Source organism: Anastrepha obliqua, chromosome 4 (genome assembly GCF_027943255.1).
Source record: "Anastrepha obliqua isolate idAnaObli1 chromosome 4, idAnaObli1_1.0, whole genome shotgun sequence".
Taxonomy (NCBI): Eukaryota; Metazoa; Arthropoda; class Insecta; order Diptera; family Tephritidae; genus Anastrepha; species Anastrepha obliqua.
In genome coordinates this window covers 84,632,416-84,659,416 of record NC_072895.1, presented here as the reverse complement: position 1 = coordinate 84,659,416, position 27,001 = coordinate 84,632,416, and the positions used below count along the sequence as shown (strand labels likewise).

Here is a 27,001-nt window from a genome sequence, read left to right as displayed (position 1 = left end):
GATAAAAAAATGGTCGGCCCGATGGGTGCTACGATTGCTCAAAAGCAACAACAAGCAAATGCGGCTGTTAACTTCGAAGCAGTGCTTGAAGCAATTTAAGTGAGATACGAAGAAATTTTTGCGTCGAGCTGTCACCGTTGATGAAACCTGGATTCATCATTACTTACCAGAAACTAAGCAACAATCAAATCATGCATTGTGCATATCCCCCGATGAATCTGCTCCAAAGAAGGCGAAGAAATGGTTCGCGTGAAAAAAAATTTAGTTCAAACGGGGAAGTCATCAGCGAGACTGAGCCGTATTTTGAAGAGTTCGACAAATCCTAGTGGGAGTAAAAAAATGGACGGAGCGTTGGGAGAAGTGTATCTTTCTTAAAGGAGACTATGTTGGAAAAAAAATTTTTTAAATGCTTTCTTCTTTTCTAACACGGGTACTTATTGAGCCCCCCTCATAAATACAATAACTTTACTTACTGCATAATTCTATTAGTATGTAAAGGGTTTTCCAATAAGAGGTATTATTTTGATATTCAAAGAAAAATGTTATTTTTTAATATAAATAATCGGATGTTTATTTCAATATAAAGAGGAAGGTATGCCATTAATAGTGGAAAATAACATCAGGCAAATGACCACCACGACCCCGCTTACAGGACAATATCCTTTTCATGAAATTTTCCATAACCGAATTGCAAAGTGGCTGCCCTATGTCCTCGATAGCCTCACGAATACCATCTTTGAGGTCTTGAATCGACCCTGGGCTGTTGGCGTATACCTTCTCTTTCACGTGGCCTCAAAGAAAAAAGCCACAAGGTGTTATATCACAAGATCTCTGTGGCCAATTGTGATCACCTCAATGGTTTCGTTTCAGATAAGAGCTGCAATTGACTTTTGTGCCAAACACTTTAAAGACCCGACCACATACAACTTTTGGCCTTACGCTGGTGTTGGCGTCACTTCACACAGCTGACTATGAATACTACATTTGTGTAATAAATACAAAGACTTTCATATAGCCAAAGTTGAAGATACTGAACGCCAAAGCAGAGCATAAAGATGGAGAACTCTCATCTTTTCGTGTGCGTCAGAAGTAAACAAACAAAATTATTCCAAACATTTTGAACCCGAGTTAAATTGTAATACTCGGCATTGCACTTTCTAACGAGAATATTGAAACGGTTACTGGTATACCCCACAAAATTATAAGTTAGTTATTTTTGATAACTTTTTAAGAAAAGCGAATGATAGATGCCCTTACAAACTCAGCCGCAGAATCGCCTGACAATTGTGGCCAACTCTCAATGCTAAAAGCACAGCATCCCTGCTAAGCCGAAATATGATAAACCTAGCTTTAGCACACTGACTTCTGCTATAATGGAGTACTGTCTAATAGGCAAACACTCCCAGAGGCTACGCGCACGCGTGTGTGTTTTTGCATGCGCTGTTTAAATGAAGAAGAGGAAGAGACGACTTCGCACTGTTTATCTTCTATGCCGACCAAACGCCTTCTGTCAGTCATTTGTGAATATAAAATTTCACCAATGTTTTCTAAGGGTTTTCCAGTTTTGCAATATTCTTCAGTCGGAGCAAACATTTCTTCCTAGATGTAATGACTCCACAAGCTTGGAAATTAAAAATATTTCTCACGTGTCTGAATATTTCAATGACTTTGCATTACTATTTTTATTTTGCATATTTTCAGCTTCAGTGTCGAATGACTGGACGGTCTATAGAGTTTATCTTCCCGCAAAACACCAAAAAAGTGGGTGGTTTTATGGAAAATGCGTTTCTGAGAATCATCAAAATGGAATAACTGAAACAACTGTGCATCCCATTTTAGCTGAGTGCTTAGGCCGTCGCAAATTTAATTCAAGATTTGTTCCTCATTTTTGTCAAAAAATCGCTGACAGTCAATGCCTTCCTTCCTCCAAAGTACTAACTCTTTTTTTGACATTTCACAACTGAAATGCCCACCAGCTAAGCATCCAATTCTCCACAGACGTTATCTTTAATTGAGTTTTCAATTTTCGGTCCATAATTAACCACTTCATTTAGAATGTGATCGTATTGCTCTATTTTGACGCAGCCAATAATAACGAGAAATTGGAAATGACGCCTGTAGGTAAATATTGGCAACCACAATAGTAATTCCATTCAACTGATCAAAAAGCGAAAACTTTTCCATATTACTAAATAATTTAATATTTGTCACAAAATATTCACCAGTTGTTTCTAATTGTGAAAATTTCGGATTTTCGTGGAATAGAGGGTGTACTTTTTGGCATGCTGAAGTCTGTCAAAAGTATGAAAGTGAATTATTAATTTAAGTTTAATTTACTGCACATTCATAAAAATGTGTGTATGTATGGATTTCGCACTCATATGGATGAGCACACGCACCTGTTTATTTATTATCTTTTCTTTGTAGTTTTCTTCATTAATGTCAGATGAATAGAAATATAAAAGATCATCAAAGACTGCTAAAATATGACATTAATCAAATGCAGTTGGAAACTGTTACGGAAAATAGCGCATTTGAAGAAATAATCGATGCAAATAGTTCTAATAGAAGTTAGCTTTTAATTTTATTAGATATATATTGTAATATTAGGGGTATTCCCGGATGGTTTTATTGATGCTTTTATTGAAATTTGTTATGCAATGTTGCATATTTTTTACATAAAGAATATTAAAAGAAAAGGAAAAGATTGGACGGTCGAAGAAAAAAATTTCTTTTGATGCTCTAGACCTTTTAAGTGGTCAGCTCTTGTAAGCATTGTTCGTTACGGAATACAATTTCTAATAAATAAATTCGGAAAATATTAAAAATTAATTTTCCTCTCTGTTTGTTGGACAAATGGGCAATTTGTTAGATGTGCCTCATCTATGTTATCAAGACAACTGTGAATTTTTTCGTTGAATTTTCAATCAATTTTAAGTTTAAGCGTGTATGTTTTCATTAAGAGACCTAGGAAACGCTGATATTTTTGCCACCGAAATACCATTTGTGCATACCCATGAGTGCACTTAGCATAGCCTGGACTTGAAATGGAAAATTTCTAATAAGCCAAATATTTGTTTTTTTTATAATGGCTTTTGATGCGCTCCTAGGCTTTGACCATCAATTAGTCATGCGGGGTTATTTACTTACCCTTAAAAAGTGTTTTTCAATGGACATTCGTTACTCATCTAACATAAATATGGTATATTTTCATATGAATACATACAAATGTATGTATATACATGACTGATTAATGGATGCGACACTTTTTATTTTTATTTATTTTTTACTCTTATTCACTTAATTTGAAATAATGTAGATGTCAAAAAGAATTTAGGACCGAAGCGCTGAACAAATCGCTTTGTCTTGTTCTGAGAATTTTGTTTTAAGAAAGCTAATTTGACATTCATGGCCAAGTTACTGAATTTTATTTCACGGGCAAATAAATTGCTGTAGCAGGAATTCTTCCGGAAAATAATGTGAAAATGGCTGAGAAATGTGAGGAGGCCCACCCTATATGGGTCTATATGGGTAAAAAGTCAACCACGAGCTAAAAATTCAGACTGGTCCAAAATTTTTTTATTACTTAACAATTAGTTTTAAATGTGTATATGTTACAAAAATGAAAGTAATTTATTTTTGTTTCTAATTCTGGGCTAAAATTTATGCCTGCAAAACAAAATTTTATTTTACCAGGACTTTTGGCTAATAATATAAACTTTTTTTGTATAACATCAAATTGTTGTTGTAATTTCGAATTTTGCTAACAAACACTTAGAAAGAACGAATTGAGTTCAAAGTCTTAGCTTAAACAAAGTGATGTGCCAGACATCCCTGCCTTATAGTAATAGCGAAAATCACAATATCAAATATGCTTCACGTATGCAAAACTAAGTTATACTGGAAGAAATCCGCTCACAAATAGTTGTTACTGGCATCATATGCAATTTCGTAAAAATTAAACATTAAATACTGATAGGCTGATTTGAAGGCACTACTAACTTGTGCATGGCATGGTAGACATGACCTGACAACTGCTGAGGTGCAGACAACTCAAAATAGCAAACTAAGGGGGGCAGCTTCTCTAGCATTTTCAAATTTTCTACAAGGTGCGCCATCTTTTATGTCGGTATGTAAACGCTGAATAACTTTGTCATTTACCAACCGATCGACTTCAACACATGTACATGTAAAAATTTTGTATCAAATTAGAATCAGAAAATATAGATAAAAGAAAATATTTGTCACAAGATAGTCACTGGGTGTTTTGGTGAAAAGTTGAATTGAATTGAAAAACTGATTGAACAAAAGAGATGAACTTACTTTCTGAGCATACTTTCTCAAATCGTAGCTGAAGTTTTGAAATATACATTTTTTTCTAAATAAAATTGTTACCTGTACGGTTATTTGATTTCTCTGTTTGCAAAAAAGTTACTTTCACACAAGTACAACTTGGCAAAAGATAAAATAAACCTTAAGCTGTTGCACTGAGATTGGGTGGAAGATATTGCTCAAAAATTTAAAAAGTAAGTCTCTGTAGGCTTGTGGTATATCGCAGAATAGTTTTAACATTTGCTTCTCTTCGACTATTGAAAATACAGATGAGAATGTTGTCGATTACAATGGATCTTTAAGCCAAATTCATTTTGTTTCATTACATTTTTTATTTATTTCTTTATTTAAGTCTTTGATTACAAAAACCGTACGTACTAGATACGTGTATTTATTTAAAAGTAATTCTTACATGCAAAAACAAAAAGCATCTATAATGAATAGTGGAAATAGTGAAGTTTGTGAAAAACATTGAAGGCAATCTGTTCAAGAGCTTCGTGACAATCAACAGAATCAAAGACTGAGGGACAATGACATTGATCACCTGTGTGTCAAAGTGAACGATTACCTCACCAGCCTTTCTCTCTTTTTCACTGCAAGGAATCTCCAACTTTCTCACACTAAATCCACTGCAACCCTCTCTACCACCTGGTCAAAAGAGGTCAAACTTCAGCTAAAGGTCAAAGTTGATGACATACCAATACCGACAGTAAATAACCCCAAAGTTTTGAGTGTCACCTTGCTACTGAAATCCAGGACCGCAACAACGCCCTCAAATCGCTTGCCGGCAGTACTTCGGGCAAAGATAAAGTTTTGGATAAGGTTGTGGAATAAGTTTCAGACATGTCAAAATACTGCAATTAGAATAGACGGGATGCCTCCTGATGTCCCCTCTATAACACCTACACAATGAGGCATCATTGCACAATAAAATGCTCAGCAAACAGATTCTACTTGGGTACTACCGAAGGTTTCACCCTTGTAGACACTTGCTACAACCCGAGCCACCTCTTATGCACGTCAGGAGGCATCACCTCAACTATTCTGATGAGCTCAAGAACAAAATGAACCTACAACTACTGGAGCGGACAGTACTTACACCAAATGACATTAATCGTGAGGCACTTACCATTTTTCTGAACTCCCGATCTCTGAATGCCGTCATCGAAGTCCACCCACTACCTTTTGTAGATGAAGAGCTTCAGCTACTCCGAGAGGCCCGCGTAATTTTGGCATAAGTACGTTCTTGATACTATAGCAGACTTAACTTCACCTATCCAGAGTCGACCCCGACATACCCGATATAAGTCCAGCATGTGAAGACACTGCGCACGATACTGATCACCTTTTCACATGCTTCATTAAACCCACTCATCTAACACCCCTCTCCCTGTGGACCCAACCTGTCGAAACAGCACATTTCCTGGGCCTACCGTTAGATGAGCTAGAAGAAAACTGATGAAAATTTCATTGTACCCTTTAAATTTTATTTGCATGACAGGCCAAAATTGGATTCCAAGCCAATGGTGCATTTTCGGACTAGGGAGGTATAATATATACAATTTTTCTAGTATAGGGGTCATTAAAATCCCTCGCGTCGCGCCTCAGAAACACTAAAATAGCATAAGCCTTAGGCCATATATGACTAAAATGACTTATGAATGTAAAGCGAGAGCCAAATGTTACGGTTAGACCAGAAAACTTTTTAACTTTAGGCAGAGCAACATTTGATAAAGTATAAGAGGAAGAAATAACATTCAGAGTATTTGGAAAGGTGGCATGAAAACCTTTCTTTATATTAAGTGAAAGCTTATTTTGGACACAAGCGAACAGGTTGCTTAAATCTTTCTGTACTAAAGAAGCGTTCAATTGGCAAGTTACTTTAGCAAACAGTTTAAGATCATCAGCATAGAGTAAGAACTTACAGTGGTTAAAACAGTCTCGAATGTCATTAATAAAAAGGCAAAATAAAATTCAATGCAAATTACTTATAAAAATTCACATCAAATGTCAATAAGTGTTGGATTAATATGAATTGCAAAGGTTCGTGCAAGAAGCCGTTCAAAGCAGGCAGATATTCAGTAAGTATTTCCATGCTCCTCTTCTATTTTTGTTTTCACCGATAGCAACTTCTGTTGAGAGTATACAATTTTTTGCAATGCATTGCTGGTGATGGAGCAGCAATAAAACATTGTGGTTGTTGTAGGGGCTATCAATTCTTCTCTCATTCTTGTTGTTGTCCCACTCATGACATGGGAGCGAACTGTGCGTGCCTCAGAGCGTCGCACCGGACCCCAACTCATTAGAAGAGAAACCAAAGAAATATTTTCTGATATTTTCAGTTATGAAATTCGAATAATTTATTTAATTTAAGCGACCTTGAAAGTCATTTATTAGCGGTTTATAACTGGTCTGGAGTTTTAAGTTAAGGTGTCTAAATATTCAAACCGGTTCGGCATTAATTCAAAAAGCGTCTGTTAATGGTCACGTATTGTTTTAATTAATATTTCGCAGTACCCTTCCTTTTCGGCCTGCTCGAATTCCTAAACTCTCCTGGTACCACCCATCAAGAACCTTAAACGTTGGAACAAGTATTTTAATCGGGAGCGTATCATTATTCTGTATTACAAAATTCTGGGTGACAAAATTCTGTAATTTGCAAAAAAATTCTGCTTTTTTAAAATTCTTCTTTTTAAAATTTTGCTTTCTAAAATTCTGCTTTTTCAAAATTCTGCATGTTTAATGCGAAAAATTCTGCTTTATTCAAGTTTTGTGATTTTCGTCATACAAGAAGTAACAAAATAAACATTTATTCCATAAATATACATATGTATATGTTTAAGCGATAACAATATTTTAGTTTAGCCAATTACAATATTTTTTGGAATTCTTTTTAAATATGGAGTGTGACTTAATTCATTTCTTTTCTTAATAATTCTTCGCAGCTGTTCGTTATTTTTAGAAGAGTTCTACGCAAAAATACTGTGGATTGCGTAGCCGGAGTTGGACTGATGAGGGTTATTTTTTTGAAGCGCGGCCGAAGGCCGCCCACGCGAAAAGAAGTTCTACGCAAAAATACTGTGGATTCTATCGAAACTGAGGAAAAAATTATTATTATTATTATTATTATTTTTTATTTAATATCTCGAATAATAATAAAAAATAATAATAATAATAAATTAAATAATTACATTACCTCTTTAACATTGTTAACATTATATTTTAATACAGAATTTTGTAATACAGAATTTTGAAAGCAGAATTTTGAAAGCAGAATTTTAGAAAGCAGAATTTAAAAAAAGCAGAATTTTAAAAAAGCAGAATTTTAAAAAGCAGACTTTTAAAAAGCAGAATTTTAAAAAAGCAGAATTTGAAAAAGCAGAATTTTGTTTTTAGAATTTTGTACATACAGAATTTCGACACCAACCCTTTTAATATGCATGTACTGAGTATGCAGCAAAGTGAACTCAAATACATTTTCATACTTGTTCAACTACACTTTGAAAAAAAAAAATATTTTGAGAAAATTAAAATCTCAAAATCTTGTTGTTGCTGTTGCATCAAAAGCTTTGAAATAAAAATGAAAAATCACTCAATAACTATAATAGAAATTAACGGCATTTTCTCAATATGAACCAATCAAGTTTTAAATTGACTTTCAAATAGAAACGAAAAAAAGCAGCAACAAATTTTTTTTTTTTGCAGGCACCCACAATAAAGTGCGGTTGGTGTACGAGTTGTTGCCCATCTCATAAATGTCGACAAACTAAATATAGGTCGAGTCGAAAGTGATAAAAATTCATCTATATGGTATTTTTAGTTTAAGATTTTTTTTATACTTTTTTGTTAGTTTTTAAATAATTTTCGCGTGTGCGTCAAAATCGTCAACGAGTGGCAGCTAAAATATTTTCCACTAAAAATTATAGTTTTTATTTTTATTTTATTGCGAAAATTCCTACTTAACAGACAACGAACAATGCGCTTATAGGAGTAAACATATGTACGCATATACCAGAGTGTAAACTTATTTATTTTATGCACATACATATATATTTACATATTATATGTATGAGTATTCACTTCTGATGTACATAAATATGTATATGTGGAGCCGCGCATGGAATATAATGAACCCTTCTCTCAAGGCGCTTAACACAAAGAGCCCCACAGGTAATAAATTGCAAAGAAAACTCATATCCTATTTATATACTCGTAATTTTATTCTTTGGTATGTGAGTAGGTGTGCACACTTACCGATTGTCGTATAGATTGTGCCACAAAAGAACATGGAATTCATAAAAGTCCAAGGATGTTTCGCTTTTTCCAGTTCCTCAAAAGTCTTGTCGTTGTTTATAAATGACTGAATTGCTTCTTTATGAGCTCTCATCACATTAACCAGTTTTCCTTCTAATAGCAGGCGGTCAGACTAGTTTTTCACGAAATATATATTTGTAAAAAAGTTAAAAACTACATTTTGGTATTAGGCGTTTAAAGCAAATTCGTAAATTTGATTTCTTCTTTAAATTGTAGACAACTTAATTTAATTGCATACTCACTTGCATAATTGGATCCTGAGCTAAACCGGACACTGCTTTCAGGAACTCCCGCCGCTGATAGCTTAAATCATCCTGAACTCTGCTGGCATGAGTACCTGCAAGGAGGGAAGTAAATATTTTTACTCATGATAGTAATAATAAGCTTAGGTTCGCGGTCAAGCTCAATAGACAACATCGGAGGTCGCTATGAACTATAGAGCAATCATAACATTTGGATACAAATTTATGCATACAGGGTGTTTATAGTATTTTATTTATTTATTTTTATTGCTTAGCTTTACACCTAAATATAATAATTTTATAATTATTTTACAATAAAACATTTTAGTACACTCTCGCTAGGTCCAAGCGGAACTTTTTCTATGCTTATTCATTCAAAGGAGGAGTGGGCGGGTTGCAATATTTGGAGGCAAGTCATGGCAAACATGTTTACGGATGGTGTGAAGTTGGACGGAAGAGTTGTTGGGAAAATATTCTGCGAGAAGCTCCCCAGCAAGCTCAAATTTAGGCTTCCGGACCACTGTAGTGTTTTCCAGGCGGAAGTAGCCACAATTAAGGAAGCAGTGGATTGATTGCTTACTTCTGTAATCACTGTGAAGGATGTAAATATCTACTTTGACAACTAAGCGGCAATTAGGGCCTTGGGCTCGGTGTTTGTGCGTTTGAAGTTAGTCGGGGAATGCTTGACTTCTCCCTCGATTGCATCAGAATACTTCGGCATCAGGCTCACTTGGGTTCCCGGTCCCAGCGGCATAGAGGAAAACTACTGGGCTGATGAGCTGGCTATACAGGGTACCCTGGAGATGGTTTCGTTGCAAAATGAGAGGATTGAAATTCCCTTGAGAACCTGTGGTCTGCTCTTGGAACGATGGACCTCACTGCAACTCAGCGAGCGCTAGGCTAATACGCAAACGTGCAAGTCGCAAGCTTCATTAATGGGCAGATCTGGGGTGGGCAGATTGGAGGTACTCGAGGGAACTTCTAAGGCTAACAAAGTCGCAGCTCTCGAATTTAGTATGTATCTTTACCGAACATGGTCTATTAGGTGTCCATGCGGTGAGGCTTGGGATTGTCTCAAGTCCTTTCAGCAGAAACTGCCTGAAGGACGAGTTGGAATGATCTCAGCTCCTTTTTCTCGGCTGCCTTGCTCTCATCGGGCAAAGATTTTGACATCTGGGCTATGCCTTTTTGCGAATGTAAATATCATACTCCTGGTGAAATTCATCAGTAGCTTGAAGCGGTTAATACGAACCACCTCCGTTGGTCGTCATCCTCTAACCTTCTTCCTATCTGGTTTCACCTGTCTGGTTTCTTCATTTCTCCTTTCTCCTCTCTCTACCTGTAAGTCATCACAACGGAGAAAATTTGTCCGAGTAGGCCCCTCGCAAGTCCAGCCATTTATCCTATCCTATCCTATGAATGCCCTTATTTATAATATTTGGTGTGAGGCTGTTTACGTAAGCTGATTTGATAGCTTGTGTAAACCTCTTTAAGTTCTTACGTGTCTTAAGTTAAGTTGACGTCTAGAGTAATTACACTATAAGCTTGAGTGTGCTTTTGGTTCGGTGGCAACTGCTTAAACTTCCTTTTCTTATACATATGCACTTTATTCTCAAGAGAGATGCCCCAAATCTAAGAATTTATATTCAATGGCCAGAAAAAGCTCTGTTACTTGGATATGTTAAAAGCTAATACGTAGAGCTGCTTTATATTCTGTTGTTTTTTACATGTACATGTACGTAAAACCATTTTCGCTAAGAGTCGTTATATAGGTATGTATGTATATATATATGTATAAGTATATGTAACTGAAAGCTACGGAAGTTGGAAGCACATTGGTATGTCAACAAGCAACGCAACTAAGGAAGTGCTAAATTCGATACGTACTGAACTTTATATACCCACGCACATTTTTTTAACCATTAAAAGGACAGACGGACATTTAGTCTTAACATATATGTAAAAAAGTGGGCGAAGTAGTTATATGAGCTCAATAATATTGTGTGCATATCACCACCCATGTTTTAAAAATTTTACTTCCGTCCTATCTCTGTTTTTGGACTTTTGGGATTTTTATTGAATGTGAGCAATTGTATTTATTTATTGCAGAAATATTACGGTTTTTTTTTTATTTTTTGAAAACTACTTTTATATGGCAGGTTATTAACTGATTTCGCCCATTCCCAGTATATGTTTCATTGAAATATATGAATTTTCGATCGAGTAACCGTGTTCGGGGCAGACACCGTCGGACGGGCAGGCAATTATTTGTTAGGTAAATCAGCTCATACTCATCATTCTGAGCATTTCGGTAAATGTATGTCTATATACCTATCTCGATTCCTTTATGCTGTTATATACAGCCGTAATGTGAACAAAATTATACCCTTCTGTACACGTGCGGGCTGGTATAAAAAAGGCGCCATCATATTTTATAATAACAACGAACTGAACACTCTGGCATGAAGCCTAAAAGCTAAGTGGCAAAAATTAATTTATTTATAACTAATAAGTCAGAGGTCATGGCTAATGAAGTGAAGCAAAAATGTTACGCAGAAATAATATTTTTTATATTAGATGCAAAGTGTACTTATACATATATCTACATGAAAGCAAATTTATATGTATGTACTTATATATTCAACAGATAAACGTATGTATGCTTTGTAAAATTTATAGTTTGAATAGAAGCAGAGGGTAGAGAATGGCGACAACCGAATATTCCTCGTAAGGGCAATATTCCTTAAGCACGAAAAAGCTTAAACTTTCAGCTAAAACATTTTTTCGCTACCATTGAAAAGTGAAGAGCCGTAATAAACCTGTAATTAATCAGCGGGTAGAATTAGGGAGAAATTTAATGGGGCTGCTCAGAGTTGTCTAACAAAAAATCTTCGACGAATGCTAAAAAAACTATGACTTTATCGAAAGAACCAGAATATTCAGCCTCTAGAGTGTTTCTCAACGGCAGGCTGTAGTATACAAGGTGTCACAAAATTAATCATCCATTTTTATTTTATTATAAAATTTTTTACTAAATAAAAAAACGATTGTGAGTGATGAAAACCGTTGTCTGTATACTGCTGCTGTCCAGTTCACAGGTGTCAAATGTGATTGACGTACGATGGCATTTGCAAAAGTTATACATTTTCCAATCGGTTGATTAATTTTGCGTCACTTTGTATAACGACATAATTTACATTATCGTCATGAAATTATTGCAATTACGATAGGAGAACCACTAAATCCTCCGCCATTAATCCTAGATATGACATATGACGAAAATACTTATAAGTTTTTCTATTATCTACGAAGGAGGTCAAAAAGTGGGGGAATGTGAAAAAGGTTGAAGAGAGAAAGGAGACGGTTTCTTACCAATATTCTTTTTCAAATTTTATTTACTAAATAATAAATTTTAATCAAATGAGTTGTTTAAACTTCAAAATATTGTCCGATAAAAATGATGATTGTGAAAATATCGGCGATGGGAAAATTGAGTTTTGTGGCGTGAGAAAATTCCTCAACCAACAAAAACAGCAGTATAGACTTCATCTCTGTACATGGCTTCTTGCCGAGAGAAAACGCGATTTTTAAGTGATTTTTTAAAATAGCTACTGTTGAAGAATACTTTGATCTAGGGGTCCTGTTTGACTCAGGTTTCACTTTAGCTAACCGTATAAATTGTGTTATTTCGAAGGCTTACTACCATCTAGTTTTTTGAAATGTCTTGCAAGAGATTTTAATGATCCTTTTGCAGGAGCTTGAGAACTTACAATGATATTAACAAACGGAAATATTGTTGGAATGCATTTTTTATATTTATTATAATCTAGTAGATAATTTCATGGCATTAATTTTTTGGATATGATATCCGGCATATGTCAGCCGCGGCTACGAGTTACTTGGTCCATTCGATCAGTCCAATAAATCGCTTGTTGGCAAGTTGGAACTAAATGGGGTATAAGTTTAGCTGATTAATTTTTGGAAACCAAAATTCTGTCAGTATGGCTCGATAACGCTTGCCGTTTATCATAATGGTGGCTCCTTCGTCATTTCGATAGAAATAAGGACCGCTGATGCCGTCAGTGCTCTATGAACTTCGCGAACAGTTTTATTTATTTTTTCAAAGTAAATTTTCACAATTCGGAAGCGTTGTTCTGGTGTTAAGCAATTCATGATGATTTTACAAACCTTACTAAATAGAAATGTCAACACGGTTTGACATTCTCAGCTGTCAAACCTAGGTATCGATATCGTTAGTTCTCAGGCGGCAAAAAACACCCGATACTGGAAAATCGATGTTTAATTCTATAGTCTGTTCACACAGTGTTATCTGGAATCCAATTTATGCTTTACACTCTGACAGAATTGAGGGAGTACAACAACTTCGAGTTCGCCTTTCAAGCGCTTTATTTTGTTGATCAGTCAAATCAGAAATCTCTTGGAAGCAGGTGAAATATTCAGTTTTTATGTTTATTTTCGATGATATTAGTGGCTTAATTGACTGTCGATCATTACTTGAGCAGATTCGTTCCAAAGTACCAAACAGCATTACTTTTCCATTACCCCTTTCTTGTTGTAGCAGTTAAATGTAATTATTTTTATTTTACTCCCATTATTTGAGCAGTTAATGAAATTAATAAAATCTACAGAAAACTAGGTATTGACTTTACCATGCCAAAATCTCTTTTTGCTGCTAGGGTGACTTCCTATTATTCATGGAAAAACTTTTGTACTTAGTCAGTAAGAAGCTAACTTTAAGAACTTTCTGTTACTTCAGTCTGTAAGATTTTTGTAATGACAGACTTAATAAAGAAATTAAATGAAACGTAAAATCATTCAAATAAGCTGCGAATAATATTTTAGTGAAGCTCCTCAATCCTTTCTGCATAACTCCAGTACTCAATAACAGAAAGTCTCACAGAGACAAGCTGGCTTGTGCCAAATGACTTTCGAAAATATAAATTTTTGAGTACATAAGTGACATGATGCGGTCAATGAGATTCCACGTAAATATTTGTAATTTCAAGTGTCGATAATTAGGATGCTGAAACACAAAATGTATTGCCTGCAGCATTTTAGAAAAATGGGTCAATGATATCACCATTTCGACCACTCAGAGGACAAAAGACCTCGACGCAAACTTTTTTTTCGATAAACGTACAATTGTCGCAATGCAGCAAGCACTGTGTAAGTAAGTAAGTGCTCAATTTCGTACTGTGGAGATATATTTATATATGTTTGTGGCAGAAGTGAAAAAACGGTCAGTCATCAGCAAATCCGATGTGAGTCGAACGTTAAACGTTTTCTGAACATACATACAATTGTGTTCAAAATAATGGGAGCGACCTCAACATAAAGCAGAAAGTCATCTTTATTGAAAAAAAACTAGATTTTATTCAATTATTTTTTTACCACAAACTTTTAATTTTATACGGTTTCTCCATACACAGTGTCAGAAAAAAGGAACCGCGATTATTCTTGAAGTATAAAAGATATATATTAAAAATTTGTTTAAATGAAAGTATGTACAAAACTACGAGTCGCAATTATTTAATGAGCCGTGTAGTCTTCATCGTTGTCGAGTATAGCCTGGCATCTTCTCGGCATGCCTTGAACCAGCTTTTCTGCGTAGCTCGTCGACAAACAGGACTAGATTTTGCGAACTTGACGCACGACTTGCTTTAAATCATAGACTGGCCTTCCGGCAAGATGCGTTTTTATAGTTCCCCGCACATTTTCAATGGGGTTGGCGTCTAAGGACTGGGAAGGCCAGTTCAATACTGTCACTCCATTTTCTTGTTTTGTTGTTTCTCAATGTGGTTTCCTGATAGCAGTAGTTTTGATGATATGGGACGGTAGGATATGTTCGCCTCCTTCAGTCGCCGTTCGATGGTGTTGATACTCACATACCTATATTCTCTTTTTAGCAAGAACTGATCGTACTTGGCGTAGTCACAAAGAAGGGTCGCGCTTAAAAAGTTGGACAAAGTCATCAACATTTTTGTACACTTTATACCGCTGATCCCTCATCACAACAAACTTTTTTGATTTTTTAATCACTTTTGCAGCTACGGCCAGGGCCGTAGAGAGCATATCCGGGCCCCGGGGGCAAATTGCAATGCGGGCTCTTTCCAATTATGTCTAATTCATATAAATACGTATAATCTCGAGTCCGGGCCTCTATGAAAACTCCGGGCCCGGGGGAAAAAGTACCCGATGCCCCCCCTCTCGTCGGGCCTGGCTGCGGCGTAAGATAATTTCGGCCCTTTCGAATGCGTGCATAAAAATATCGCCTCGAAACGCTTCACGTACTTCTCATTCAGTTTCGTTTGGTTGCGTTTACGGGAAAGTTTCGAACAACACTAACCTGAGTTAGCACTGGCGTCGTAGCTCTTGAGTTGGACTATTACGCAGCAAAAAGTAGAACGAAATATATCTTCAAGTTACAAGAAAAAACCGATTATTTTCTTCTGACACAGACTGTATTTAAATTTTTTTTATTAAAATTAAGAAAAATAAGAAAAAAAATATTGGAATAAAAAAAACTCAATAATCCAATGTTCAAGGTAAGAGGAGTGTAACATAAGACTTATTAAATCAAATAATATTTAAGAAATTGTTATTCATTATTTGCGTTAATTTTCCTAGTATTTAGTAATGCTTTGAATATTACTTGGGGAGTCCCATTAGAAGTACCGCCAGAAAAATGTATTGTGTAAGTGTTTTTACACCTTAAAAAATTATGATTGAATATATAATAGTTAGAATGGGCATTCTTATTATATTGAACACACCTGTAGTTTCGCATATTTGGACATTCATTGTATTTTTTTAAATTCTTATAATTTAAAATATATAAAAGTTATTAACGATTCTCATAAAATATCACGTGAAAAACCAGCTCACGTCCCACCCTTTATATGAATAAATTGTATTCTTTGTAAGCAGCATGACACCCCCTACATATATGGCTCTTAATAAATAAACAAAAAACACTTTTATTTATTTTAAACCCTATTAGTCAAAACTCTTACAATTGATACACCCATAAACAAAACATCTGAAACTAGTGCGTGCCTGGCCTTTTGTTTTTTTCCTCATGCATTGAAATTATTTATTGATTTTATTGCTTTAGTGCACTTGTTTAATTTCTTTCTCCCACAGAGTTGTTTACAAAATGAAATGAGGAAAAATCAACTAGTGCGCCATGACGTATGAGTAATCGTAAAAAGTAAAGCATCAATGAACAATCGATGCGGATGGATCTTCTGTTCACACTTCGCAATGAATGTGATTTCTACATCAATCATTTGTATACACATTTGTGCATGTGTACGTAAACATATATGAGACATGCGCGCCTTATTCGTGCCAGGCGTGAATTGAAGCACGCGTTCGTTCATTGGGGCGGAAAAGTTTATATTTGTTTGCCTTTGATTTGAGTTTTCTTCTTGTTTTAATTTTGCCACAGGTCGATTGCCGATCCTTTGTTTGTTTAGTATTTTCTGCTGCTTTGCGCTTCTTTCACATTTTCTCTTTTTCTTTATATTTACTGTTTCCAATGACTTACAAGCGGATGTTCGGTGCTATAGAACATAAAATGTAGATACACAGGTGTGCACTCGTATATAAATTGAATGGAGTTTAGTTAAAGTAGCATAGAATTCTCTTGCAATGCCAGAATTTGCTATGTGCAAGACGTGGACGTTAGATTACCCGCAATGATTTTTATATTTCCACAGTGACTGCATCATCTAAGTGGCCGTCTTCTTTAGTTAATGCTGGCTAAAAACAGGCAACAATCATACAATTTATTGAAACTCGTTTCGCCACATACTGCGGATTTTTTGACAGTTTTCATTTCACGCTGCTCGCTGGCGAGTAAACATTGAACGGGGAAAGAAAATAATTGACATGTTTGGTATTTATTTGTTTCTTCAATAAATATTTTTGCTTACTGTTTCTACTTTTCCGCTCATGTGTACACTTCGAAATTTCAAAAGGAATGACAAAAATCATCAACTTTGTCGCGCACAGGCAACCGATTGCAGGGAAAACAAAACTATTTGTCACCTTTCAATCCGTCGCAAACAACGCCACACACACCTCGTTTTGTTGAAATTTCAACTGATCCTTAAGATTTATTGATTGCTTCTGTGACCCGCATAAGTTACTGTTTTTTTCAGTACCTTCTGTGTTTTTTATGTACGGATCGTTGAAAAGGCGCACGTTTCTGTTCTTGGTCATATTTTCTACGGCCTTTTGCAATGCGCAACGCCTGACTGTCAATATAAAAATTCACCTGTATATCAAATAGACGAGCTGTTTGTTAGTATTAGTACTGCTGCTTTTATGACAGAGGAATATCTCTATGTTGAATGATCTAAGTATATTGGACGTTGTGGTGAACTCTTCTAAAAATCAGGCTTAGGCATAATAAGAAGTAAAATGAAAATATTAAGAAATAAAATTTTTAATTTTCTTATATCTATTTTATTTAAACATTTTTTTGGTTTTAAGTGGATATGTTCTGTTCTTTTTAAACTTGTTTACGATTTTTTTTTTAGTTTTTTAGGACAAAATATACTTTTTAAAACAAATTTTTGGGGAAAAAATTATATGGGATGTTTGAAGCTGCATGAGAACTATCAATATCGATAACTATGGTTTGACAGCATAGAATGGCAAAATTTGTTGACAAGATCTGGTAAGTCATCATAAATCGCTTAACGCTAGAATAGCGCTTCCAAATCGTGGAAATTTACTTTGGAAAAAAAATAAATAAATAAATAAAACTTTTCTTTAAGTTCATACAGCGAAATGTTGAAGAAGACGCCCAAATGTCGAATCGTCGTCATCGCCAGTACGTGAAAAACTTTACGCTATAATCTTGGCTTTCAGCCCTATAAAATACAGCCGTGCGAGAATTGAAGCCATTGCGTTGCAGTTTTGCTAATAGGGCTCATTTAAATGTATTATTCAGATTTATTGGAAAAAGTTGTGAAAAATTGTGCTGATCGAATGGACATGTAACTCGTAGCCACGGCGGACATATGTCGGATGTCATTTAAAAAAGAAATTATCTACCAGATTATGGAAAAATGCATTTCAACAATATTTTTGTCTTGTTTTATTATTTTAAGTTCTCAAGCTATTAAAAACCACACTTTATTTAATTGTTTAAAACTGTTGGACAAAAGTTATTGTTTTTTTTCATGTTTAAAAGAGCTGAATGGGACTCTCGTCACATGTGCGCATCTAGTTTGGGTTGCTGCCGTACACCGTTGTTATGGACACGGAATCAGGTGTTAACGATGGCGTAGTTACTAGCCGTTGTAAGAATGAGCTAAGATGCACCGGAAAGCTTTTCCAACAAACGATATGCTTCGGAGCTGCGAATTGTAAAGTATCCACTGATTCGTTTGGGATTTGCGAATTAGCGAAATTCGACTTCCTCATAAGCGATTCTTCAATTCGCCATGATAGCTTGAGTTATGTTTTTCCCAAAAGCGCGATCGCCAACCTTTGCCTCATCATATTCAATATCTGGTTTATCCTTAAATGCAATGCCGTACGCCTGGTCATTTTCCGATTTCCAAAATTAAAAAAAAACATGTTAAAAAATTGGCCTTACTCCATATACGGGTGTGTATTACATGTTTAATGCATAGAAAGAAATTAAACTTAACAATTAGCGAACGGTGTAGAAACAATGCACCTGTTCCTCTTTAGAGGTGTGACCAATATAAGACCGTTAACCGGCTCTCAGCGAATTTGAAAGAATCAGCTGATTGGCTGCGGCGCTTTGTTTATGAACAAACTGAGATTGTGTGGTGACACAGTCTGCACTCATGTTGCTTCGTTGCCGTCTGAACAACGACTGATTGGACGAGTGTGTGAATATGCGTGAAATGAGCTGGCAGAATTCGGCTGCCGAGTACCCTGTGACGTGACAGCCGAAATTACTCGCTGAATTTCGTTTTTTGAAATGTTGAGTAAAGAAATCCGCGAACACAGTATACAAGCAAGGCGAATTGAATACCATAGGTGGAACCTTCCCAAAACAGTTACTTTAAATTTCGCGATTTTGAAAAGTCTGACGTCAGTTCCCTTTCCAAAATAAAACAAAGGAACAAAACAAATAAAAGGAGGAGAAATCATATGTTCGTGCAAATTGTGATTTGATAGATCTAAATTAAGCACACTAATGAAAACGAAGTGCCGCGTGTTTAATTATGGAAGCACAAATTAATATAAAGCCTCAAAATGTACTGCTTTTGCGTGTTTATCCGAAGACGCCATAGCAAGAGAGTGTGTGTATGTGCGCATATCTTCTTGTGTTTGGTAGTGTCTATTGCTTTCACCTACTCTTCCTCTTTGCAAACAAGTAATACCCATTCCCTTTTATTGAAAGTATTCTTAAGATGTTCGAAAAAAGGTGTTTTGAAGCATTCCATAAGGATGAATAAGTCTCAATACGAGCTGGCAAAAGGAAATTAATAAACACATACATTTTGATAAATTGATTCTGGAGAGTATAGCCATTATTTCCACAACTTTGGTTTCTATATTTTCGCAGTTATATTCTAATAAGTCACAATCGAGCGATGCTCTCAAAAAATCAAAGTAAACATAGCCCAGGCCAGTGAACAAATTCCGCTGGGCTTATGTAGCAGAGCCATTGAAAATTGAACGTCTCTGGTCCGTGGCACCCTGTAAGGTTGAGACGCACATTTGAACGATCTATAGTAATACTTCGCACCTACCTTAGAACATGCGAGAAAAAACCTTCGTTAGTACATCAAACACAACTTGTTTTATTCCATTTCAACTAGGAGTGGCCCTTATTGGGAAACCCTATTAATGTTTACATTTACTTTACCGAACGAAATCCAAATACATTTCACGTGTTTTCCTTTAAAAATCGTACCTCAAATCATATGAAATGTTCAGTATGATTTGGGGTTGCATTCAGGCGCAATTTTCAATGAATAAAAGTTCAATTAGTCGTGAACGGAATTTCCTGAATTTTAAGAAATAAAAACATTTGCACATACATACTTACATATGTATGTATAATATTTAAAATTCATGTTTGCTTAAATTGTGAAAACTCAAATGGAGTGAATCGCACATGAAGTAAAAAAACCAAATAAATGATTTTATTGTTTTATTGTAGCTATGGCATCATAAAATAGTAGCCAGCTGTTGCAAATTGGTCGTCAAAGAAATATGCACGAAAGAAATTCTTCGTCAAAGAAATATGCACGAAAAGAAAGACCTCAGTTCTTGCAATACAACTAAATACAGAGTGACTTGAATGAAGTATAAGACAATCGCCAGTATTCCTCTCTCCTACTAAGAGAGAAATATTTACCATATTCTACAGCTGTGGAGTTACACACAGGGCACATTCTTTTCGGCAGACACGCAGGAGTACTAGGAGCAGGACCATGCCACAACCTAATGCCTGCTTCTGAAGTACATAACTTGAGAAACAGTGAGAAATCGAAATAGAGGGTAAAATGGTACAAAAGGATAATTTTGTTACTCACGCACAATTTCGTGCTATAAATCCAACCGACAAGTAGTACAAAGCACAAAGTAGAATAAAAACAAACAAAATTTCACGGAAATGAAAATACACACACACACACACTAATGAAACGAATAAAAAATCGGTTTATACAGCAACAACCTAAGACAAAGAAGCAACAAATCCCAATAAACGAAAACATAAAAACTGCAAAAAAAGGTAATTCCTCGCACAAAAAGCAATAACACCACAAAAAGAAATAACATCACAAACAAAGCCTTGCTAGGAGGGGCACCCGAAGGGAGGTCTAACTGACTGCTTGCAAACTCACTCGCAGTCGCCAAACTGTCTGGGGCATCTTTAAATCGCCAAACGAGTAAGCTATTGCTAAGTGATGCTAAATAGAATGGGAGTGGCGAACGACTGGAGGAAATCTGTTGATAAACAAAGGGAGTAAAAACATAATGAAAGAAAAAATGTCTTTTTTTTTTAAGTATCATATTATTTGTTTACAAAAACTGATCAAAAGAAGAATGAGGCTAAAGGTTTAAAAGCTCCTTGAGCTTCACCACGATAGGCATTTGCGAGCCAGACGGAGGACGGATATGCATAAAACTTCGACAGGTGTAAGCTCTCGCTTTAAGGAATTTGAACATTTCCCTTCTTTCTCTGTGGTATTTTGCTTCATATCGTCCTATGTTACTACCAAAACTGCAGGACAGTCGTATCTGTATTTTGAAAATATTTTCAAAGAAATAATAGATCTATTTTTGAAAACTTTCTTTGCTGTTTGTATCCTTGAACCTGTTTATATTCAAAACAGATGCGCCGAATGTGACGGAGCTTTCATTTATAGTCAGATAAATTTACTGACCCATTTTTCTTTGAAAATCTGTTGAAAATTCCAAGTTTCGGTCAAAGTTGAACGCAGCATAGATATGATAAACAGTTTTTTGTGGTCGAAAATTGAAGACATGGTTGCTTTGGTTTCCTTAAGATAGCGCACTATGTTACACATCTCATGCCCTAATCGATAGTTTGTGCTTCTGCTGTATCGGCGATACCAGTTGGGCGTCGCAGCGATCTCAGTTGGCCGCCTCGGAGCTGCAGTTAGACGCCGTTATACTTGTTTTTTGTAGAATGCCGTGAAAGTCTGATGTTATACAAGCAATTCATTAACGATTTAAGACCTTAAGATGAACATCTAGCAAGCCATTCCTAAGATAAGACCATTTTGTTAATTTTGAACCACCCTGTATATTACCTAGATGATGATAAACGCGGCCATGCCAGTTAAAAAGCGTTGCAATGGCTTAGATGAATGATGGATAAAGAAACAAGCTTAAAAATATGGTTCACAAAACTTTTCCTGATCAGCTGTGAGCTGCTGTTCAGATCTGGTATTGCTAACGAAATTATTAGAAGATTGTGAGAGCATTAAATTAAAGTTAAAGTTATCTAATGCTACTTTTGTAGACTTTTTGGAAAACTTTGGGAATCACAACAAGACCGAAGAGTTATATCAATTGGAAAGGTAAAAAATTTACAAGGTGGCACAAAATTAATCACCCTTTTACAAGATTAATGATTTTTAATTTGTAATATTTGTAATTTATTTTGCACATGGTGTCATATGCCAATCATATTTGATACTAGTGAGCCAGGTAGCTGGATTTGAAGTAGACAAACAGACAAGCAATGGAGCGCGCAAAGGTTAAAATAGAGATGACGGAGATGGATGATAGAAAAATTAAAAAAAAAAAAACAAATTTGGTATTTAGTAATTTAGTAAAATAGTTATTTAGTAGAAAATTTATTCAAAAACATCCAATCTTGATATGCATTTTACGCCACCTTATACGATATTTATATTAATTAGGAAAGAATAGGCACTTTATTTTAGTTCAACATTTTTTATTCAGAGTTCATTCACTTTATTATTAAAAATTCACTCAGTCAGCATATAAGTACACACTTTCAATACTGTTAAAGAATAATTTGCATATCGTGAAATATTTGGTTTTACTGCAGTAAACGCCGAAAAAGTATTCATTGCTGAAAATAATTTAATTAAATTAATGCTTTATTACTCTTGCCTTAAAAAAATTGTTTTTGCCTGTTAGTAAAAAATGGCTTTATTTAAAATTCAAATTAAAAACCTACCCCCTTTTACTGGAACATTGAATTCGATCATTTTATTAATACCAGTTTGGCGTCGTTAGTTTATAAAAACAAGATATCAAGCTTTCTATTCTCGACATTAGCGCCACATTGAGTTTTTTATAAGTCTGAGTATAATCTCAACAGCCGGTTATTTTAATTTATCATAAAAAATCAAAAATTTAAAATTTTGAGTTACCTCTCTATGTTATTAAACTGGCCAAATATTTTCCATATGGGCCAAATCGACATATATAAAATTAAGATTTTATATTATTATTATTATTACGGCGGTCATCGTCGCCGAATGGCTTGGTGCGTGACTACCATTCGGGAGTGCGTAGGTTCGAATAGAACAATTTTTTTCTAATTTTTCGATGTATATAACATTAAATGCTTCATACACTGGCCGAGGGTTCTAGTTTACAGCATTCTAGCTTTCTGGCCTAAACAGTAAGTCCCTAACCACTGCCGTACTTGAGATGCGGAGGCGCTCTAACTAAGCCTCGGGTATGTTCTATTATAGTTAGGGCGTTTCTTAAAGCTGTATCTCAGATTGTTCGGGTTAGATATGATTCTATTCGATGCAATGCTTCCATGCGTCCTATTTTGTGCTGCATAATTCTTCGTCAATCTCCGAAGCGTGCAGAGAATAGTTGGCAAGAGAACAGTAGGCCAAATATACAAAAGCTGTATATATACGAGCAGGTCTGCAATGGTGGTCTCTGAAGCATGATAATAGTGGAGTCCATAAGGACATCATACCTGTAGTAATGCGAAAATACATCCAGGATATATAGAGTTCAGAGAGAGCTGGTTTTTTAGCGGGTAGCGACGACAGTCGACGATCCGAAACGATTTTTTCCTTCGTAAAACGCAAAAAATTATTTATTAATATTATTTATAGAGAAAAAACATGAGGCGTTCTTGTTTAGATCCAAAAACCCTCTGAAATTTTTTAATAATTTCTTTTTTTGTTTCCACTTTTGCTAAATTTAATTATTTTGTTCACAAAATAAAAAAAAACGAAAACTACTGTCATACTTCTTATAATGTAATATTGTACCTCAATCTGTTAAGAATCTAAAGATTTAACATAGGTATGGCTATACACATACATATACTTAACAGCTCAAATTTTATGTACCCTTATACACTGAAATTTCGGTTTACTGCATTCGTTCGCTCTAGGTTGGAATACGCCGCCATTTTTTTTATAGGCCATACCATAATTTTTTAATCGACAGGATCGAAAGAGCACAAAAGGGGTTTCTGAAATTTTTACAAAGATCAGTTAAAATTTCTGATACTATCCCGTCTTTAACATCACGTTTGTTGATCAACTCAAAGTCTTTAGAAAGTAGAAGAACGATTCTTGCTGTCTCGTTTGTTTTCAATGTTATTAAAGGTGGTCGCCGTAGCCAAATGGGTTGGTGTGTGACTACCATTCGGAATTCAGAGAGAACGTAGCTTCGAATATCGGTGTAAAATCAAAATGAAGAAAAACTTTTTTCTAATAGCGGTCACCCTTCGGCAAGCAATGGCAAACCTGCCGTTTGGAGTTGGCTTGAAACTGTAGGGCTCTGCATTTGTTGAACAGCATCAAGACGCACGCCGCAAATAGGAGAAGGAGCTCGGCCAAACACCCAGAAAGGGTGTACGCGTCAATTATATACAGGGTGGCTGATGAATTTTGCTACATTAAGAAACTCAAATAACTTTTTTTTAGTGTATGGAATTCATTTATTTTTTTTTCAAGTTGAAGGTCATTAAATTTTATTAAATGTAGCTTAATTAGTTTTAAAAATAATTGAATTTAAATGCCCCCCATGCTCGTTGACACAAGTGCGGCATCTTAGTAAAAAGTTGTTCATTGCTGCTTTGAGAGTTGCGACAGGAATAGCCGCAATTGTTGCCCGAATGGATTGTTTTAGTTCATCCAAATTTGTTGGCTTTGTTTTATAAACTTCTTGTTTACATAAACCCCACAAGAAAAAGTCAGGTGCAGTAAGGTCAGGCGACCTGGGGGGCCAACGGAATTCGGAGTTTCTTGAAATCAGTTTATTGGGAAATTTTCGTCGCAACTTTGTCATAACAGTCTGGGCTATGTGAGACGTTGCCCCATCTTGTTGAAACCACACAGAGTTGAAAGGAATTCTCTTTCGGCGTAGTTCTGGATAGAAAAATTCTTTCAGCATTTTCAAATAACGGTCTCCAGTAACCGTAACGGTGTGACCATTTTCTTCAAAAAAATAAGGCCCGACAATACAGCGTGAAGAAACCGCACACCACACTGTCACGCGAAGAGGATGCAATTCCGTCTCGTGGAGTATCTGTGGGTTAGAAATACTCCATATTCGGCAATTTTGTTTGTTCACATATCCGTTTAAATCGAAATGGGCCTCATCAGACATGAAAAGGCAGTTTAACATGTTTTGGTCTTCTTCCACCATTTGCAGGATCTTCTGGCAAAATCCCAAGCGAATCGGCAAGTCTGCTGCATTCAGTTTGTTAACCATTTGAATTTTGTAGGGAAATAAGTCTAAATCTTTGTGCATTATTGTTTGCAAAGACTGTCGGCTGACACCAAGTTGAGCAGATAAGCTTCTTGTTGAAACCCTTGGATTGCTTTGTATAGCTGCAGCTACAGCAGCGATCGTTTCCTCCGTCCGAGCTGGTGGGTTTCGATGATAAGGCCTTCTTGCGACTGTTCCTTGCTCAGCAAAATTATTCACCAGTCTCATTATGGTCCATCTGCTCGGGGGATCGCCGCCAAACATCCGCCTGTACTCTCTCTGTACCAAAACTACGGACTCCAGTGCGTGATAGCGGCGGACTATCCAAATTCTTGTTTGCGTGTCCCAGTTATCCATTTTAATAAATTTTAAAGATCAATCTGCAAATTAAAACAAAAATGGAACAGATAACTTAAAAAGAAAAAAAGTTATTCAATTTTTTTTTTGGTAGCGGCTTTCATCAGCCACCCTGTATATACATATATATGTATAAAATAAAGGTGGCATAGTTTGCCCATTTCTGCTTCAAAGTATTAACTTTCTTACACCTCTCAGAATTCTTCATAACGCTTTTCATTTTTATTTAAATATGTTCAAAGCAATCTACATATGCTCGCAATGCTCCTGTTGAATGTGCACTTCGTAATTTTAACTTGTCCGATTTCTCAGTTTCTAAGAAAGAATTTTGAATTGAAGTCTATCTTTTAGTTTAGTTAGAACTAAATTTTTAATTGAATTATTTATATATTTTCGTTACTCTTTAGTTTTAGTAGTCAATCTGAAACTATGTTTTTTTGACTTCTTGAAAATAAATAACTAAATATTTGGAGGTCAAAAAACAGTTTTAATTACTATATAAAATATTTTGTCCTTACCGCCATCCAGTGGCAACTTCAATTTGTAATAAAAACCTTTTCATCCCAAAGTTTTTGTAAATTGAAAACAAACCAAAAATTAATTAAAAAAAATATTTTAGCACATCGAAATATTTACCAAGCCAATAGTTCCAGTTTATAGCCTAGTTAAAATTCATTTCACATGAGAATAATTAGAAAGTAATTTGTTCACTGCATAAAATTTACTCAAAACTGCATAATAATCATACCCCTCTTACTCTATATCGCTCACCTTCAATGGAAACAAACAGCAGCGCACCTCCAGCACTATAAAGCACCATAACGATGAACAGGAAAATATGTGTAAACCATTTGCGGGACCATTTGCTCACTTTTTCGTACAAACCAAAGGTGAACTTTTCGCCGAAACTCATACCCGCCTTGGTGAAGTCAACGAAATCTGAGAAGCCTCTGGCGAAATCGGATGCCGAGAAAAAGGGCCATTGTTCGCTCTCTTTTGTCTGTGCGGTTAACGGGAGCCCAGTTTGTGGATGTGCAGTTAATGTGTGCCCTGTTAGAGGTGGATGCAACTGACTGGACCCCGGTCCAGAAACACCCGACAGGTTCAAACGCGGTGGACGTAGTGCCACACGAGGCGATGGCCTGATTGGCGGTATTTGTATTCTTACTGATGGTGTACTGGACATTTTTACATTTAAATTTTTTTTAGAGTAGTTTTAAATTTTACTAATTATGTTGGTTAAGTTGCCGGTCGAACGGTTCACTTTTGCGTGCACATATATTTGTAAATAAATGTAAAAATCACAAAAATCACAATTGTAGCACACGAAAGGGTGTACAATTTCAGCGCTGCTTTACAAAAACATTCTCATTCAATTCCATTGCTAAACTACTGGTTGAATACCAATTTCAAAAATCGATTTTTATTTTCAGTTGCAATTTTTATTTTTTTACCGCAAGTGTAACTATTTAAATCGCTCAAATCCAATATTACTTATTAATATAAAAAGTTGTAATATGTAACCAAATATTATTTTATATAAA

General features: G+C 35.5%; 1 protein-coding gene across 1 annotated transcript; it reads right to left on the bottom strand.

The window, feature by feature from the left end:
- Window positions 1–1,976: 1,976 nt before the first annotated feature.
- On the bottom strand, window positions 1,977–26,643 carry LOC129244251 (uncharacterized). The gene is made up of 4 exons (XM_054881868.1): window positions 26,229–26,643; window positions 8,889–8,983; window positions 8,587–8,758; window positions 1,977–2,071 (listed from the first exon to the last, which is right to left on the bottom strand). Exons 1-4 carry the CDS (start codon window positions 26,641–26,643, stop codon window positions 1,977–1,979), a joined length of 777 nt encoding a protein of 258 aa, XP_054737843.1.
- Window positions 26,644–27,001: the final 358 nt, after the last annotated feature.

What these genes read in the sequence shown, in the direction of transcription:
- LOC129244251 (XM_054881868.1), bottom strand. Translation starts at nt 26,643, where the DNA reads ATGTCCAGTACACCATCAGTAAGAATACAAATACCGCCAATCAGGCCA. An exon ending in GCTGTTTGTTTCCATTGAAG is followed by an intron (nt 8,984 to 26,228) that starts GTGAGCGATATA and finishes CCCTCCTTGCAG; the next exon opens with GTACTCATGCCAGCAGAGTT. An exon ending in CTCAGGATCCAATTATGCAA is followed by an intron (nt 8,759 to 8,888) that starts GTGAGTATGCAA and finishes GTGAAAAACTAG; the next exon opens with TCTGACCGCCTGCTATTAGA.